Source organism: Narcine bancroftii, chromosome 8 (assembly GCF_036971445.1).
Source record: "Narcine bancroftii isolate sNarBan1 chromosome 8, sNarBan1.hap1, whole genome shotgun sequence".
Classification (NCBI taxonomy): Eukaryota; Metazoa; Chordata; class Chondrichthyes; order Torpediniformes; family Narcinidae; genus Narcine; species Narcine bancroftii.
In genome coordinates, this window is record NC_091476.1 from 109,104,378 (window position 1) to 109,120,101 (window position 15,724).

At 40.4% G+C, this 15,724-nt stretch overlaps 1 protein-coding gene and 1 long non-coding RNA gene across 2 annotated transcripts in view; one reads left to right on the forward strand and one right to left on the reverse strand.

Annotated features, from left to right (window-relative positions):
- Positions 1-604: 604 nt before the first annotated feature.
- Positions 605-11,415, forward strand: LOC138741168 (uncharacterized). Its single transcript, XR_011343368.1, has 4 exons — positions 605-805; positions 3,995-4,106; positions 5,772-5,883; positions 11,090-11,415. It is a non-coding gene; the product is annotated as an uncharacterized lncRNA (long non-coding RNA).
- Positions 5,619-15,724, reverse strand: part of LOC138741165 (5-hydroxytryptamine receptor 3A-like) — a 29,313-nt gene continuing 19,207 nt past the window's right edge. The window contains 4 exon segments of the mRNA XM_069894828.1: positions 5,619-5,869; positions 7,906-8,181; positions 9,268-9,478; positions 11,246-11,412. Of these exon segments, the coding sequence (XP_069750929.1) occupies positions 5,619-5,869; positions 7,906-8,181; positions 9,268-9,478; positions 11,246-11,412 (905 nt within the window).

Here is a 15,724-nt window from a genome sequence, read left to right on the forward strand (position 1 = left end):
AAACCCAACACCCAACCCCAACCAACCAATTTTCCCTTGCAACCGCTGCAACCATGTCTGCCTGTCCCGCATCGGACTTGTCAGTCACCAACGAACCTGCAGCAGACGTGGACATACCCCTCCATAAATCTTCGTCCGCGAAGCCAAGCCAAAGAAGAAAAGAAGTGTGGTATGCAGTTAGAGGAGTGAAACACCATCATCTGTGCTTCAGATTTTGAACACATTTTTATTTAGAAAAAGGGTACAGGAATTCTCTCTGGTACCAGTGAAATTATCCAACATTACTGAAGGAGAATTCTTGGTCATTACCTCATCACAGTTCATTGGCCTTGACATTGCAAGAGAGATAAAAATTCAAAATTGTACTGTGACAGAGTAGAGGTGGTTTGGGAGGAATTGCTAGAGCAGCTCGCACACACACACATTTTAAAACACAGAATATTTGCAGGACTTTTGCAGAATGCTTTTTGCAGGAGGCAACAAAGTATCGACAGCAGCTTGCCTGGGAGAGCATGTGATCTTTGCAGGGAGAGGAGAAGAGTTTTGCTCTCAGAGAGGGAGGGTGTGAAACAGAGAGAGGAGTCACAGAAGCTATTTCCAGAAGGACAAAGCTGGTAAACTTTGGAAGGCTGTCTGGTCAAAGGAGAAGACTGGCGATCTGAAAGCTGACCTGAAAGAAAGAGGATCCTCTGGAGAACCCTGAAGGGGGCAAGTTTTGTCAACAAGACTGATTGAGAAGGAATCAGTTGTGGATGTCCTGGAAAAGGAATCTTGCTCTGAAAACCAGCAGGAACCCTCCTGAGTGGTAACCATTTGCCTGTTAAGCACCAAAGACTGGTGAACTTTGTTAATGCTAACTTCTGTGCACAGTACAAGAATTGCCTGCAACCAGTGAGATTGGAAAGTGTGTGATACAAAGAACTTTCCTAATTTTAAATTCTGTAAATATTTGAGTATAATGTGAAAATTGTTCCTCCTAAAAAATCGGGGGTGTCATATTATACACGAGAGTAAATTAAAAAAAAAAAATCTGCAACTTGCAGCATGACTCAGGTGGCCGGGCGGGGGAGCGGTAGTCGGCAATGTTACTCAAGTGGCCGGGAGGGTGGGTGAGCAGTAGTCGGCAGTGCGACTCAGACTGGCGAGTGGTAGATGCCAGTGCAACTCGGGCAGGTGAGGGGAGGGGGGCATGAGAGACAGCAGCATAACTCAGGCGGATGAGGGGAGGGGGTTGTCGTATTATATATGGGGTAAATATTTTTCCACTTTTTTCCCTCAAAAATGGGGGAGGGGGGGATTTCATTATACACGGAATGCATTATACACAAATATTTACGGTGTACATTACAGTATGAAATTATACTGCGCTTAGTATTAGAGGATTATTAAGTAAGTAAGTAGGTTAAGTAATAAGTTAAAGTTCAATTCTATTTTCTTGTTCAAATATAGTTAAAAACTACTTTTGTTTAAGTAACCGTGTTGCGGTGAATATCTATTATTGCCTCTGGACTCTGTAACAGTACCATGGTTCAAGTCCTTTCAGATAAATTGAAGTGGGAAAAGTTGTACTTACCAGAACTATAAGAATGCAAATTATTCCTTTGTATCAATCTACAAATGTTGGAAATTAAAAAGCAAAATGCTCAGTGAATTTGTCAGCGAAGATAAAGAGAAAAGGAGGGGCGCTATTTCAGTTCCTTAGTCATTGCTAATAATCTAAAGATAGATGAAAAAGGAAGGAATAAAAAAGAGATTCTAATGAGTTAACTGAAATGCACTTTGCACAAACACAGTTCTGTTGAACCAAATGTAACTATTTTTTAAAATTCCACACAATCAATGTTTTCATGTCTATCTGTATTAATGGAGTTGTTGCTCGATCTTTTGTAGGAGTTATCTTATTTGCTGGTGTTTGAAATGAGTTAGCAAAAGGTATACCGCAGATCCACCATCTCTTATTTTACAGTTTATTGAGCACAAGGTTTAGAATATTGAGAGGGAGAATGACAATCACAAAACACAACAGATCTTGATAGAGAACATGCAATTTTCAAAGGGAGTTAAAATTCTTACAGACATTATCTTGAAAGAAAGCTCATGTTTCATGTTAACAAATGGAATTCTGTTCCAACTGAGAGTTAACATCAATAGCAGCCTCTTGCCAAAACAAATAATTAATTATTTTTCAGGTCTCGAGGGAAGTTTATTTTTTTCACCTACAGTGATCAAAGTATAAATATCAAGCATTTCTGATGAAACTGAGTAATCATATGAGAGGGAAATGAATGGATAGTTGATGAAGTTGGATGCCTTGGTGGTGTGGGAAGAGGTTCATGCACTGGCATAGCCCATTTTGGCTGAACACCCTGTTTCTGTGGGTACAATATAATCTATGGCAGAACATTCAGCAAGGGCGTATTGGGTTAGTTATCAAGGACAATGATAAAAGGAACCAGGTCTCACCAAAACTTACTGCTCCATGGGACACGATCTTTGTTCCAGAGAGTATTTTATTTGCAGGATTAGACAGTTTGACTTGCAGAGTCATACTTCATAGATTGAGTTAACAAAGACAGTTGGAGGGACTCGCCCGGGCAGGTAGCATCCATGGATAGAAACGTTCAATCAGCATTTTGGATGAAGGGTATTGATCTGAGATGTTAACTGACTGACCATCACTATCCACGGGAAAACCATAAACACGCCGGAGGAAGTCAGCAGGTTTTGCAGCATCCATAGGAGATAAAATTACATATCTAACATTTTGGACCTGAGCCCCTTTTCATTACTATCCATGTAGCTGCCTGACCTGCTCTATCCTTCCAGATTCTCTTTGTAATGAGCAATGAGGGATCATTGTCGTATTCATAAGTTCCATGCAAAGATGCATCACAAATCTTACTTGCTGCAGCCAAGTAGATATCTTGGATATCTACAAAAATAAACATTCAATTACACTGTTCACACGAGATTAAAGCTTCTGTAGTTCATTGTTTCTCTTTGTTTCAACTTGTCAACAGGTTTACCATAAAAGCAAAGTAGGCTATGCTGAACATTTTCATTGCACATTTACATTAAGGGATACATTCCCAAGTAGAATTGTTGTGGAATGGAGTGTGTACCACCTTCATTTTCCTAATCTGCAATTTCCTTTAGTTCAACGTGATTGTGAAAATCCATGCAAACACAAATGTAGTTTGCTCACCCAGGTCGACAACACTTTGATCAGGCTACAAGGACCCTAATGTGTATTTCTCTCTGATCCTGTAACCTCCTTCGCCCCAACAACATTCCCAGATTCCATTGACCCAGAACATTCCCAGATTCTTTTAGCCCAACTCATAACGAACTCTGAAGTTCCCTCACTACAACTCCTGTTAAAGCAATTCTTAAAATGTACCTTTTGGCCACCATTCCTAATAATTCTTTTGGTGAAGTATGCTAAGGCAAGCTTTCATCGTCAGACCACACTACATTTTGTGAAATTGCTCAAATTATGCCCACACCAATATGATCAAAATCCTTTATGAGTTGGTATCTGAATCTGTAGTCTTACATTGAAAAAAAATCTTATGAATGTTAGTTCTGGATTCAAAATGTCTGACTACATGAAAAGTCAATCCTACTCCTAATAACTTGGTCATACACAGTTGAACTTTTTGATTTGGAATATCAAGATACATTTTCTGTTTTGTTCTCCTGGTGTACCCTGGAAATATAAATAAGGAACTTCAATTCCATGCCTCCCTTTCCATCCATGTATTTTTGATGGAAAATCCTACAAAATATTGCCCAGGGATTAAAACTATTCGTCTACACAATTCTTACACAAGACATTTATTGCAGGAAGCTTGTGAAAAAGTGTTTTAATACAATTTATTATTTTATGTATGATTAATTCAAAATGAATATAATGACTATAATTGTTTGCTTGTAAATTGATTATTTATGCAGGCAGCTATTAACTAATTCCACAATTGTATTTCTACACCAGGCCAATACTCTGGGAGAATATAGTTCCAGAGATTCCAGGACTGAAACCCATTGGACATGATGATGAGAACCAAAGTTCATAATTCCAATTTGACATCCTGAGCTGCGATTGGGTAAGAGCATGCAAACTTGAAATATGCAGTAATACTTCCCAAATACTAATTTTATGGTTGTGATAACTAGTGATATAAGAAAATACTTGAATAGTGAATGCAACCAACATTTTGACATGCATTATGTTTACATGTTTCACATTTCTACACATCTATGTTCAGAGAAGGATAGCTTGTAATAAGATAGGTGAGATCATAACTAAATATTTTTTCTTTACCAATATTTGTTGAACAATTCAACACTCAGATCACCAGAGAAAGTGCCCCTGTATTTATTATCAGCCTATGCATGTGGAAATCTTTGACTCAAGTGCATTGAATCTGACGAGATTTCACGAAAAAATTGGCAAAAGTCCTCTTAACAAATCACTGCTACTAACAAGAGTCTTTTCTTTTTAATTGAGAATCTTTTGATTCAAGACCCAAAGTGCAAAACATCAAAAAGTTTGGAGAATAATTCAACAAACTTTATCCTTTGGTGTCTTAGCACAAGGAGAGACACAAATGTTTTGAAGTGTTGATTTACATGGTCTTCAATGTCTTTTGGTTTCAACATAGCAAGGGAGAAGAGAATGTCATATGGGATGGAATACTGAGATGTCAAGGAGGATAAAGAAAGAAAAAGTCAAATGAACAATGTCCAGGTTTTGATGACGATGAAACTTGCTCCATGTGTTTTGACAAGAACAAAATCAGAGCAGGGGAGACTCTTGGTTGTATTTCCAGCGCATCCAACAGCTGGACTTTAAGCTCACCCACCCATCATGAATCTCATCGATGACAGTTTCATACCCATTGTTTACCATTGGTACTTAAAAGGAAGTAAAGTCAGCTAAGGTAGAGCACCAATATTGCAGCCAATCTGATTAATTTCCCAGTGGGCTGGTACAATAATCAGAAAAACTGATCACTCTTGAGTAAAATAACTATTTAAACTTCACCCTAAATCTGTGGATGGTCATTTCACTATCACATTGGGTGAGAAATTGGCTCCACAGTTTCAGCTACTGTTGTGAACTTCCATCAACTTTATTGGTGTTGGTTTAATTTCTTCGCTTTCTTATCGAGTAGGGACTTCATCACCAAAACCATTAAGTAATCCATCTCAGTCACTCGTGAAATATACAGCATAGCAATGTTATGAGCCCCATTTCCATCTTCAAGGATTGTTTTCATTGCAGTGAATGGCACCGAATTTTAGAATCTGATTACATTGTTACTGCCACTAATATATTGCATCTTCAGTGTAAGTAACTGAGGACATGAAAATACTTGAATGTTTAAAACAATCAGCAATGTGTTGAATGGAAAGTTAGATTAGCACATGCGAGAGAAAGGAAAAGATTTTGTGAAGTTTGAAAAATGCAGGGGGAGGAGACCACTAAAGCATAGATCAATATGCCCTGTTTCCAATGGCAATAATCTAACTTGATGTAAGATAAGGTAGAAAGCATACTCTTCAGTGAGTACCTTGTCAGGTGGATGGAAGCTCATGGCTTGCGACCCTTTGATTCAAGAGTATTGCCATATAGACCACAGGGTGCCCAGGCTGATGCCATAGGCCAGGACAGCCACGAGGTACACACGGAAGAGGAGCACATCCAAAACATAGCCCACCTGGAGCCACTCCTTTGCGATATCTCTGTATTCTTCCCGCTTCTCCAGGAACTGGCGGATGGCTGAAATCTCATGTAGGATGCTGTCCACTACGAGCGGAGAGTCTGGCTGAGGTGGCCCAATGTCCAATGGTTTGTCGCATTGTGCTCCATTTTCACAGGTAAAATGATTCAGTTGCATTACTGAGGCAAAGTTGAAAAAAAAAGCATGAGTTTAAAACTTTTACTTTACCATAGCTACATCTTTTTAATCTTCTCCAGTTCTTGTTAAGAACTCTATTTCAGGTCTTTTCCATATTTATGATTTTAAAAGCCCAAACCCCCCTAAAACTCCCTTGAGCCACATTCCCCCTTGAAAATGTTCGTAAAGCCTACCTCCTTAAACAACTTTTGGATTATTTGTCCTAATGCTTCATGTAGCAATGACTGAAGTCAACTTAATGTATTGTCTAGGGTACAATCTAACAGTCAATGCAATCAATGTATGACCATGTAGCATAGAGCTAATGATCAGATAATCTATTTGAATGACGTTGGTTGAAAATAAGCACGGGGCAGTTCACTGGGGACAGTTCCCTGCTAATTTTTGAAGTAGTTAACATTACATCCATCTGACAGTGCTGGAGAAACTTGGTTTAAATCTCTCTGAAAAGGTGGCACCATTGAAAGGGCGGTATTTCTTAGTGCTTCACGGGAACATCCGCTTTAATTAGGTGAAGTTAAATAGGACGGAGCTCCCTCACATCTTGTGGGATTGAAGAAACAGAATAGAGAATGGATTATTCTGTTCAATTCATTATCACTTCCAAATCTGCCCTCTGAAAGTTTATTTCCGAAGTTAGAAGTGAGTTCAACAGCTCAGTAAATACTAATTTAAACAGCTCTCCCAGTTTTTCTTACTCCGAAGTGTTGAGTAACTTAGAGTAATTTTCCTCTAGCAATGTCCTCCAGCAGATATATTGACCATCAGATCGTCTCAAATACAATGATTCATTTTCCCAACGTGATATTTTATAAATTCATGCAAAGCACACATAAGTCACACATTCCAACACTGCACTTGTAGAGACAGAGAGAAACTGCGCAAAAACGAGCCCTTCAGTTCAATAACCCATGCTAACCATCAAGCAACCATTTACGGTACTCATTTTTTTCTCCCCATATTCCCATTAATCCTTCCAGATTCTACCCCACACACACACACACACACACACACAAAACAAACACACACACACACACACACACACACACACACACACACACAAAACAAACACACACACACACAAAACAAACACACACACACACACAAAACAAACACACACACACACAAAACAAACACACACACACAAAACAAACACACACACACAAAACAAACACACACACACACACACACACAAAACACACACACACACACACACACACACACACACACACACACACACACAGACATATTATGGGTGAGGGAGGGTCACACGAATATGGGGGACATTTGAAATTCACCCAGGCAGCGCTGAAAGTTAAACAAGGTCATTGGGTTTGTGAGGTAGCGGCCCACTTTCTGTGTAATTGTGTGCAGATATGTGTATAAATATACTTACACATAAAACACACACAATTTTAGTAGAAATTATTTGTTTATATCCCCCCTTACCTACTTACAAGATCTGTGGTTAATTGTTGCTCCTCTGCCTGCCATTTGAACTAAGATCTTATTTCTTCTCATAGACTTTTAAAAAACTTTAATACTGTAAGAAAGTTATTGTAAAAACAGGCTTTTCTTTAATCTGTTGGGAGAGATGTTTTCCTAAATCCCTCGCCTATGCCACCATGCTACATTCCCCCACCCCCATTTGAAGTAAGGTCACAACTATTCTGTTCCATTGAACTTAGTACCATTGTAGCAAGCAGTTTAGTCTGTCAGAGAATCACCACTATTTAACAGATGAAGTAACATAACAGTAGGGTTTTTAAAGTAGGAAACCAATCCTCAAATTTATTGACCTTAATATGTCACCTTGCTCTTTATTTCATGGCTGTCTCAGAAAATTGGGGAGGAAAAAGAAGGTTGGGTGCTTAAGAAGATGGTGGTAGGTGTATAGGAGGAGTGTTGTTGGTGCTGAAACTGTTCAAGTGCATTGGCAGGTCTTGAACCCACAGCACTTCAGTTCATCAATCTCAAATGCAATGTCAAATTCCTGTGAAATCATTTGCCTTATTACTTGCTCTGGAATGCATTCACCTACCAGAGCTGACTTTCCTAACCCCGCTGCACCGAGGCATGGTACTGAACTGTTTTCTGTTGCGGATGCAGAGCAAGGCCGTGGCTTTGTCCAGTACCAAGTGCTTCACCCATTGGGGCACGTGAGGCTGGAGGTCTTGTTTGTGCACCAGTCGCACAATAAGAATGGTCTCGGTCAAGCTGATCACGAGCAAGGCCATGCAAACCACAAAATACACACCTGAAGTAGAAATGGGCCAAGACAGAGAAAGTGTCAAATAGGATTCAATTACTGACGGCTTCCCCTGAACAACTTTCCCCAGAATACACATTGGCACCTTTATGCCAGCCATCAGTTAGAGATTAATAGAAACTTTAATAAGAATTTATACTCAATCTGTGCACTCAGCAAATGGGACGTACCTGAACATCTATACACAGTGAATAATTTGCATCTATACACAGTGAATAAAAATATTTATCAGAAAATTGACTCCAACAACCACTGTACATGAAGGATGATTTCACCAGTGGAAAAAGCAGACTGGAAAATTTCATATCAACAGCAATCTGATTTTCAAGTATTAATGAAATGATGGTTGTGCCCACTTTAGTTGAGAGGAAATGAAAGCAGGAAATGACCATGCCAGTGTTTGAGAAGGGGTAATCATAAGGCAAGTCACTAACTCCAGGAATGGTGGGATAGCTCACTTTGATGGTTATCTGATGCTTTCCCTCACTCATCTGAGAGAAAAAGTAAAGATAAGTTTTTTGCAAATTGCATAAAGAGAGGCAAGCTTGGTTAGGGAGGGAGCAATGACTCCTGAAATGAGAGGGAAGGAAGAGTGATTGATGGTGATGGAATTGGGAAGGGAATTAAACTGAGAAATGAAATTCAAGTAACCCCTTAGCAGAGTCATTTAACCTCTAGTTTCGGACCATCTCTTTTGGTTTTAACCATCTCATTTAGCCTGGTAAGTCTGCATGAAGACTTTTGCCAGTCTTGGGACTATTGTTGCACTTTTCAGTAGCTTGGAATTACTGGAGAACCTTTTTAAACATTGGCCCCATCTACCCCTTCTAGACTTTGCGCCCAATCTTCGAGGCCTCTACAAAACACAAAAAAAAATCACTAATGATAATTTTATCTTTAACGGATACAATATCCAAGTGGACTTTGAATATTTGTATATATGGTTATTGACATCGTTCATGGTGAAGTATTAAATAAAAAATTATAATAATAAAAGGATAGAATTCATATTGTGGATTTAAACACTTCTACTCCCAACACCATGGAGAAAAAAGTGGGAAATTTTCCACTTACCTATTAGTGGAGTTCCAATGGCTGTGGCTGGTAGAGTGTCAGAGACAATGATCAGAAAAACAGAATATCCCAGGAGAAGGGTAATTTTGAACGATACTCTCTCCCCACTGTCCGGAGGCAAATAAAATCCAATGATGTCCATGACCATCAGGAAGATGCTAGGAAGCAGCAAACTAACGGCATAGAACAAAGGGCGCCTTCTGATGACAAGCTAAAATAAAGCAAGGGAGAAATACTCTTGAAGTGAAACACTGAAGTCTACAGCCACTGTGATTGTAGTAAAAATGCACAAAAATGCTGGAGGAACTTCGCTGGTCTTTAGTATCCACAGGCGGTAAAGATATCTTACTGATGTTTGGGCCTGAGGTATAAGCAAAAAACAGGAAGGAGTCTGGATAAAGACTGGAGAGAGAAAGGGGGAAGAATGGGAGGGGGAGGAGTCCAGACCAACAAAAGGTGTTAATTGGATATGATGAGAGGAAAGGCAAGAATTGATTGTGCCTCTGTGAAAGGAGACAGAAGGAAGAGAGAGAAACAGAGAAAAAGCTGGGGGAAAGGGAACAGGGGAAAGAAGAAAGGGGGGGGGGTGAAATGCTCTTGTGACAACTTCAACAATTAAAGCCAATGTCTCATCAAAATAAAAATGGAATACAGGCAAATATAAGACTAAAGTTCACAGCACAAGGTGATTATCATGGCCAGCTAGGGCTCAATAGGTTCCACCTTCAGCTCTAACTTGAAAGGTTTAAGCCCCAATCCTGAGAATTCAATGACACCAGTAATACAAGGGTACATATGCCAGGAAGTGATGAATGGATATCTCTGAAAAAAGGTGAGTGGTGACCAAATAGGTGTTTGAAATTATGAAAAACTTAATTCCATTCAATTAAAAATGGTTGTCATGGATTAGCGCTGAGTGAATTAAAGTAAAAAAAAATAATTCTTCACTTAATGACAAGTGAGAATGTGGAATTTGCTACTTTGCAGAGTGGTTGAACTGAATTGCAGGGATATTTTTAAAGGAAGTCTGGACGAACATTTGCGGTGAGGGAATAGATGATTAAGCCTGATAGATTTTACTGAGGAAAGATGGGAGGAGTATGCGTGAAGTGTAAACTCATGTGGATTAATTCGGTGAATCATCCACTTTTCATAGACAAGGAATGATGTAGCTGGGAGTGAGACCCTGCAGCCCATCAAAAGCACACCAGCCAATAAGCACCGATTTATATTAATCCGACACCAATTTTTAAAAATTCTCCCCACTTTCTCATTGACCCATCTAGATTCAACCATTCATCTACACGTTAGAATCAATTTACAATGGCCAAGTAAGTTACCAATCTTGGTTGTGCCGTCGCTCAGATTCACGTTGCACTGTAATAGGGGTATTAGAATTGCCACTATTTTGGAGATGTAAGGAGTGATTCCTAATGTCCGGATCAATATTTTTCCCTCATCTAATATCAGTATAAAAATCTAAATATCTGGTCATAATCACATTATGCAGATTGTTATTTGCTTAATGATCTGCAATATTTCCCCATTTACAATAGAGGGCCTTATTTATTGGCTGTAGTATGGTTTAAGGCATTAAAAATCCCACAGAAGAACAAAATACAATTTATGGTACAGTAAGCTGCAGATGCTGAATATCTGAAATAAAACAGATAATCCTGGAAACACTTTGTTGATCGGGAGGCATCTATCGAAAGTCTTTCAAGTTAGAGAATAGAAACCCTTATATTTTATTTGCTATGTTATTCCTTTTATCCGATTCAATAGGATTTCAGGCTTTAAACTCTTGATTCTCTTTCCATAGATGCTGCCTGACCTGCTGAGTATTTCTGAATGCCTCTAAGTTAGAATCCAGCCAAAAGGTGAATGTGCTTTTACATCGACAGTTTGTGCAGTTGAACTACCTTATGGTCTTCGGTAGATCAAGGGCTATTTGTAAAGTTTAAGAAGGATAACTTACAAAGAAGCGCATTTCTGCATAGCCATTTGACACTCCTCCTTCCAAGTTGAATTCACTGAAATGTGTATCGACGTAAAGTAGCTCCCACTCTCCCTGGTTCATGAATACATTCTTGTCATATTTCACAAGTTCAGGTGACCGCCACAGAGAGATATTGATATCCCCAACTAGAAGCATGAAAGTAAAGCAATAATTGCAGAACAACATTACAGCCACCACCTAGCAACTAATATATTTATTAGAGGTTATAAACAAAAATCCAGACACAAGAGTAGTTCGCAGACACTAATGTGAAAATTTGAATTACTTCCACAACCAGGAATTAATACTCGCTAAGTTGTAAATATTAAATCTGACGCTGATACATTTTTGATTGACATATTGTAGTGTGTGTTGAAAGAACCAAAGACTTGTTGATCCATAACAAGGCTTTTATTAGCTAAAGACTGGAGCATATCACAAGTAGGTCGACCAGTCCAGAATGACCTGGTCTGGCTAGGAGCAATCCTTTAAGACCTGCCAGTTGGTGTGGCTACACTCTCAGCCAATCACAGTCATCCTACACTACCATCTGTACATATGTACATATACACATTGGTGATGGAATCGGTACTATCACACATATATAGGGGAAAGAAACAGGTATATCGATTTAACTCACAGATGTTATTTCTCTGTTCCTGAAGGAGGACTGCAATATCAAAGCTATCATTATTCAGTTAAAAGTTCTTCAATGTTAACAGTAAATCCATCAGCAAAGATATTGTCTCTTACATTTTTTTACAAAAGAAAATTGCTCATATGTGAGAGGGTTGTTAACCTTCTGTTCCATTGTCCTGGTGAGTTCCATATCAGCGTAAGGAAAAAAATAAAGTACCAAAATCTTAACCTTTCCTCCTGTGTAATCATCACTACTGGGTAGTTCCACTCACCCATCTGAAGTTAAATTAGAATTTGGTTTGTCTGGATACAAATTTTTGTAATTGAAATATTTTGGAATGTCAGCTCTCACACATAATGTCTGCAATCTTTTTAAATTTAATTTTTTTAAAATCTCATGTTAATTTATGTATTTAATCCCTCTCTCATTGTTCTTTACTCATTCATTTCAGTTGATCTTCCTTGAGATTGGCTATTTCCTTTGAAAAGATTGAAGTGTGAACATTGGCTTGTCTCCTTCTATTGTTATGAGTGTACCAACCGTTAGATGGTGTGTAACAGTTCTGTGAGTTAGCTCTCTAACCTTATTCATGACGTTCTTGACCACAGGAAGTAGTTCCCTTCCATTTTTAGTGGCAGTGTTGGCTATAGTTTGAGACATCTCATTTCTGATTAGAATGGAATGAAACACGGAAGTCTTTGGGTGCAGTGATTGTAGTAAAAACACATGGTAAATGCTGGAGGAACTCCGCTGGTCTTGCAGTATCAATAGGAGGTAAAGATACATTACTGATGTTTTGGGCTTGAGGCTTTCTTCAAGGTATAAGCAAACAGCAGACAGGCATCTGAATAAAGACTGGAAGAAAAAGGGGGAAGAATGGGAGGGGAAGGAGTCTAGACCAACAAGCAAAAAGTATTAATTTGATGTGATAAGAGGAAAAGTGATTTTGGCTTTGTGAAAGGAGACAAAGGAAGACAGAGAGAGAAAGATAGAATTAGAGGAAAGGAGACAGGGGGATGGGGAGGGGGTTAATGGAAACCATCTGGTTGGAGGGTACCCAGATGGAATATGAGGTGTTCTCCAATTTGTAGGTGGTCACAAATATGCAATGCATGAGACCATGGACAGATATGTTAGTTAGGGAATGGGATGGGAAATCTTAGAATGGAGATGATTTGTGAAGTTGCCTGTCAATCATGCTTTCCGTAAATGACCTTGATCAAACTTTTACATACAATTGGCATGATTAACATTCCACTAGTCTATTTTAATTGGGAAACCGTTTCAGTCAGGACTTCGGTTTGCTGCAGCATTTAGAGGTTCTTTATTAATTAGAGCCTGTTGATTGCTTCAGTATCTAGCATAAACAATAGTAAGGAAATGGACTACATTTAAATCAGCTATTTGTTGTGACTCCAGCCATAGTTCCAGCTCATTGGCTTACACCTTTGTGACAGACTTTTATAGGCTTTCAAGCTCCTGAAATACATGTTCCAGCAGGGGTGCCAATGCTCAGGACAAGTAAAATCTTTAGATGGTTGTTAACTCAGCCTGTGACATCACGGGCACCAGACTTCACTCCATCAAGGACATCTACAAGAGGTGGTGTCTTAAGAAAGCAGCCTCTATCTTCAGGGATCCCCACCACCTTGGCCATGCCTCTTCACTCTGCTACCGTCAGGAAAAACGACGAGCACTCAGTGACACAAGGACTATGGTAAACCACTGTTTGTATATTTAAGTGTCTGGACGCACCCACTGTACCTGTGTCTCCTCCCACAGCCCCCTCCCCAGTTCAGGACAGTCGACTAGCATAGATGTGGCTCCATTCTATTGTGAATAAAAGCCTATCTGTTTTACATAATTTAGATGGGGCATCAATTTTATTAGCAATAAATTTTGACAATGGTGCAGATCCTGAAGTCGGAGAAGTTTGAAATCGACCCTCAATCCCCTGAAGACTCCACCAACTTTGAACTCTTGCTGTATTACTTTGAAGCATTCCTGCAGGTATCATCTGCCATTGTCCAATCAGAGAACGACAAGCTGCAGGTACTACACTCCCGGGTCAGGCCCCTGGTGTATTCAATGATCAGGGACATCACGTCGTACTTGGAGGTGATGGTCATTCTGAAAGGCCAATACCTGAAGAAGGTGAATGAAGTCTACACGAGACACCTCCTGGCTACTTGAAAACAGTGACCCAGGGAAATCAAGTGTCAAGTACCTCTGGGCCTTACGAACTCTTGGATGGGCTTGTATCTGCAAGGCCATTAAGGCAGTGGAGAACATGGAGGGCATGATTAGAGATGCATATGTCTCAGGCATCAGGTCCCACTTCATCTGTTAGAGACTGTTAGAGCAAAGTGAGCTCAATTTACGGGGGCGGTTGAACTGGAGGGAATGCTAGAGGTGGCCATTCAGAATATGGAAGCCTATTTGGCCGACAATGAGGCCACCTCGATCTTACCCCGACATTGCCATCTTGGGTTGCGCCATCACTGCCATGCACTGCCAGTGACCTGATCACGGCTGTTGTACTCCATGAGCACCAAGCACTGCTAACGCCACATCCCGCCAATGACCTGACCACAGTCATGGTACTCCGTGAGCACCCAAAATGCTATTTCTGTGGTCTGGACAAGCACCCAAGGAAACACTGGCCATCAAGAGACTTGGCCTACTCCAACTGTGGGAAGAAAGGGCACTATTTGAAAGTATGCAAGTCCAAGCCACCTCAACCCAGCAGTGTCATGTGCGAGCTGTGGGGGCTGCCATCTTGGATGCCACCATCTTGGATGCCGCTATTTTGCAACCAAATGCACGAACTCTTCACCAAGTGGGAAGACCCATTGCCTTCTTTTCCCACACCCTCCAGGGCCCAAAAATTCAAAAATTACTCTGTTGGGAAAGAAGCCCAAGCCATTGTCGAAGCAGTACATCAATGAAGACATCACCTAGCCTGCAAACTATTTACCATGCTAACTGACCAATGGGTGGTGTCTTTCATATTTAACAACCAGCAGTGAGGTAAAATCAAAAATGACAAGATATTGAGGTGGAGAATTGAACTTTCCACCAACAAATATAATCTTGTACTGGCCCGACAAACTCTCAGATGCTCTATCCCATGGAGTGTGTGCCAGTGCACAAATAGACCAATTTCAAACCCTCCTCAATGACCTCAGCCACCCCGGAGTCACCAGGTTCTTCCACTTTATCAAAGCCAGCAATCTGTCTTACTCCATCGAGGAGATTAGGTCTATGACCAGGAACTGCCAGGTCTGCACAAAGTGTAAAATGCAGTTCTATCGACCAGACAAGTCACAGCTGATAAAGACTATCCGCCCCTTTGAATGTCTAAGCATCAATTGCAAAGGACCCCTCCCCTCCTCTGATCACGTGCACTTCCTCAACATCATCGATGAGTACTCACATTTTCCGTTCGCCATCCCCTGCCTGTACATGATGGCTGCCACAGTCATCAAGGCACTATGCAGCCTTTTTACTCTGTTTGGTTCCCCTGCTATATCCATAGTGACCAGGGGCCATCATTTATGAGTGATGAGCTATACCAGTACCTGCTGGCTAGAGGCATCACCATGAGCAGAACCATCAACTACAACCCTGGAGGGAATGGGCAGGTGGAAAGGGAGAATGCCACCATCTGGAAGGCCATCCTCCTAGCCCTGAGGTCCAGAGGCCTTCCAGTCTCCCGCTGGCAAGATGTCCTCTCTGAAGTGCTCCACTCCATCAGATGTACCACCACCAATTCCTCTCCACCTGAAAGAATCTTTTCCTTAGGAAGTCTGCAACAG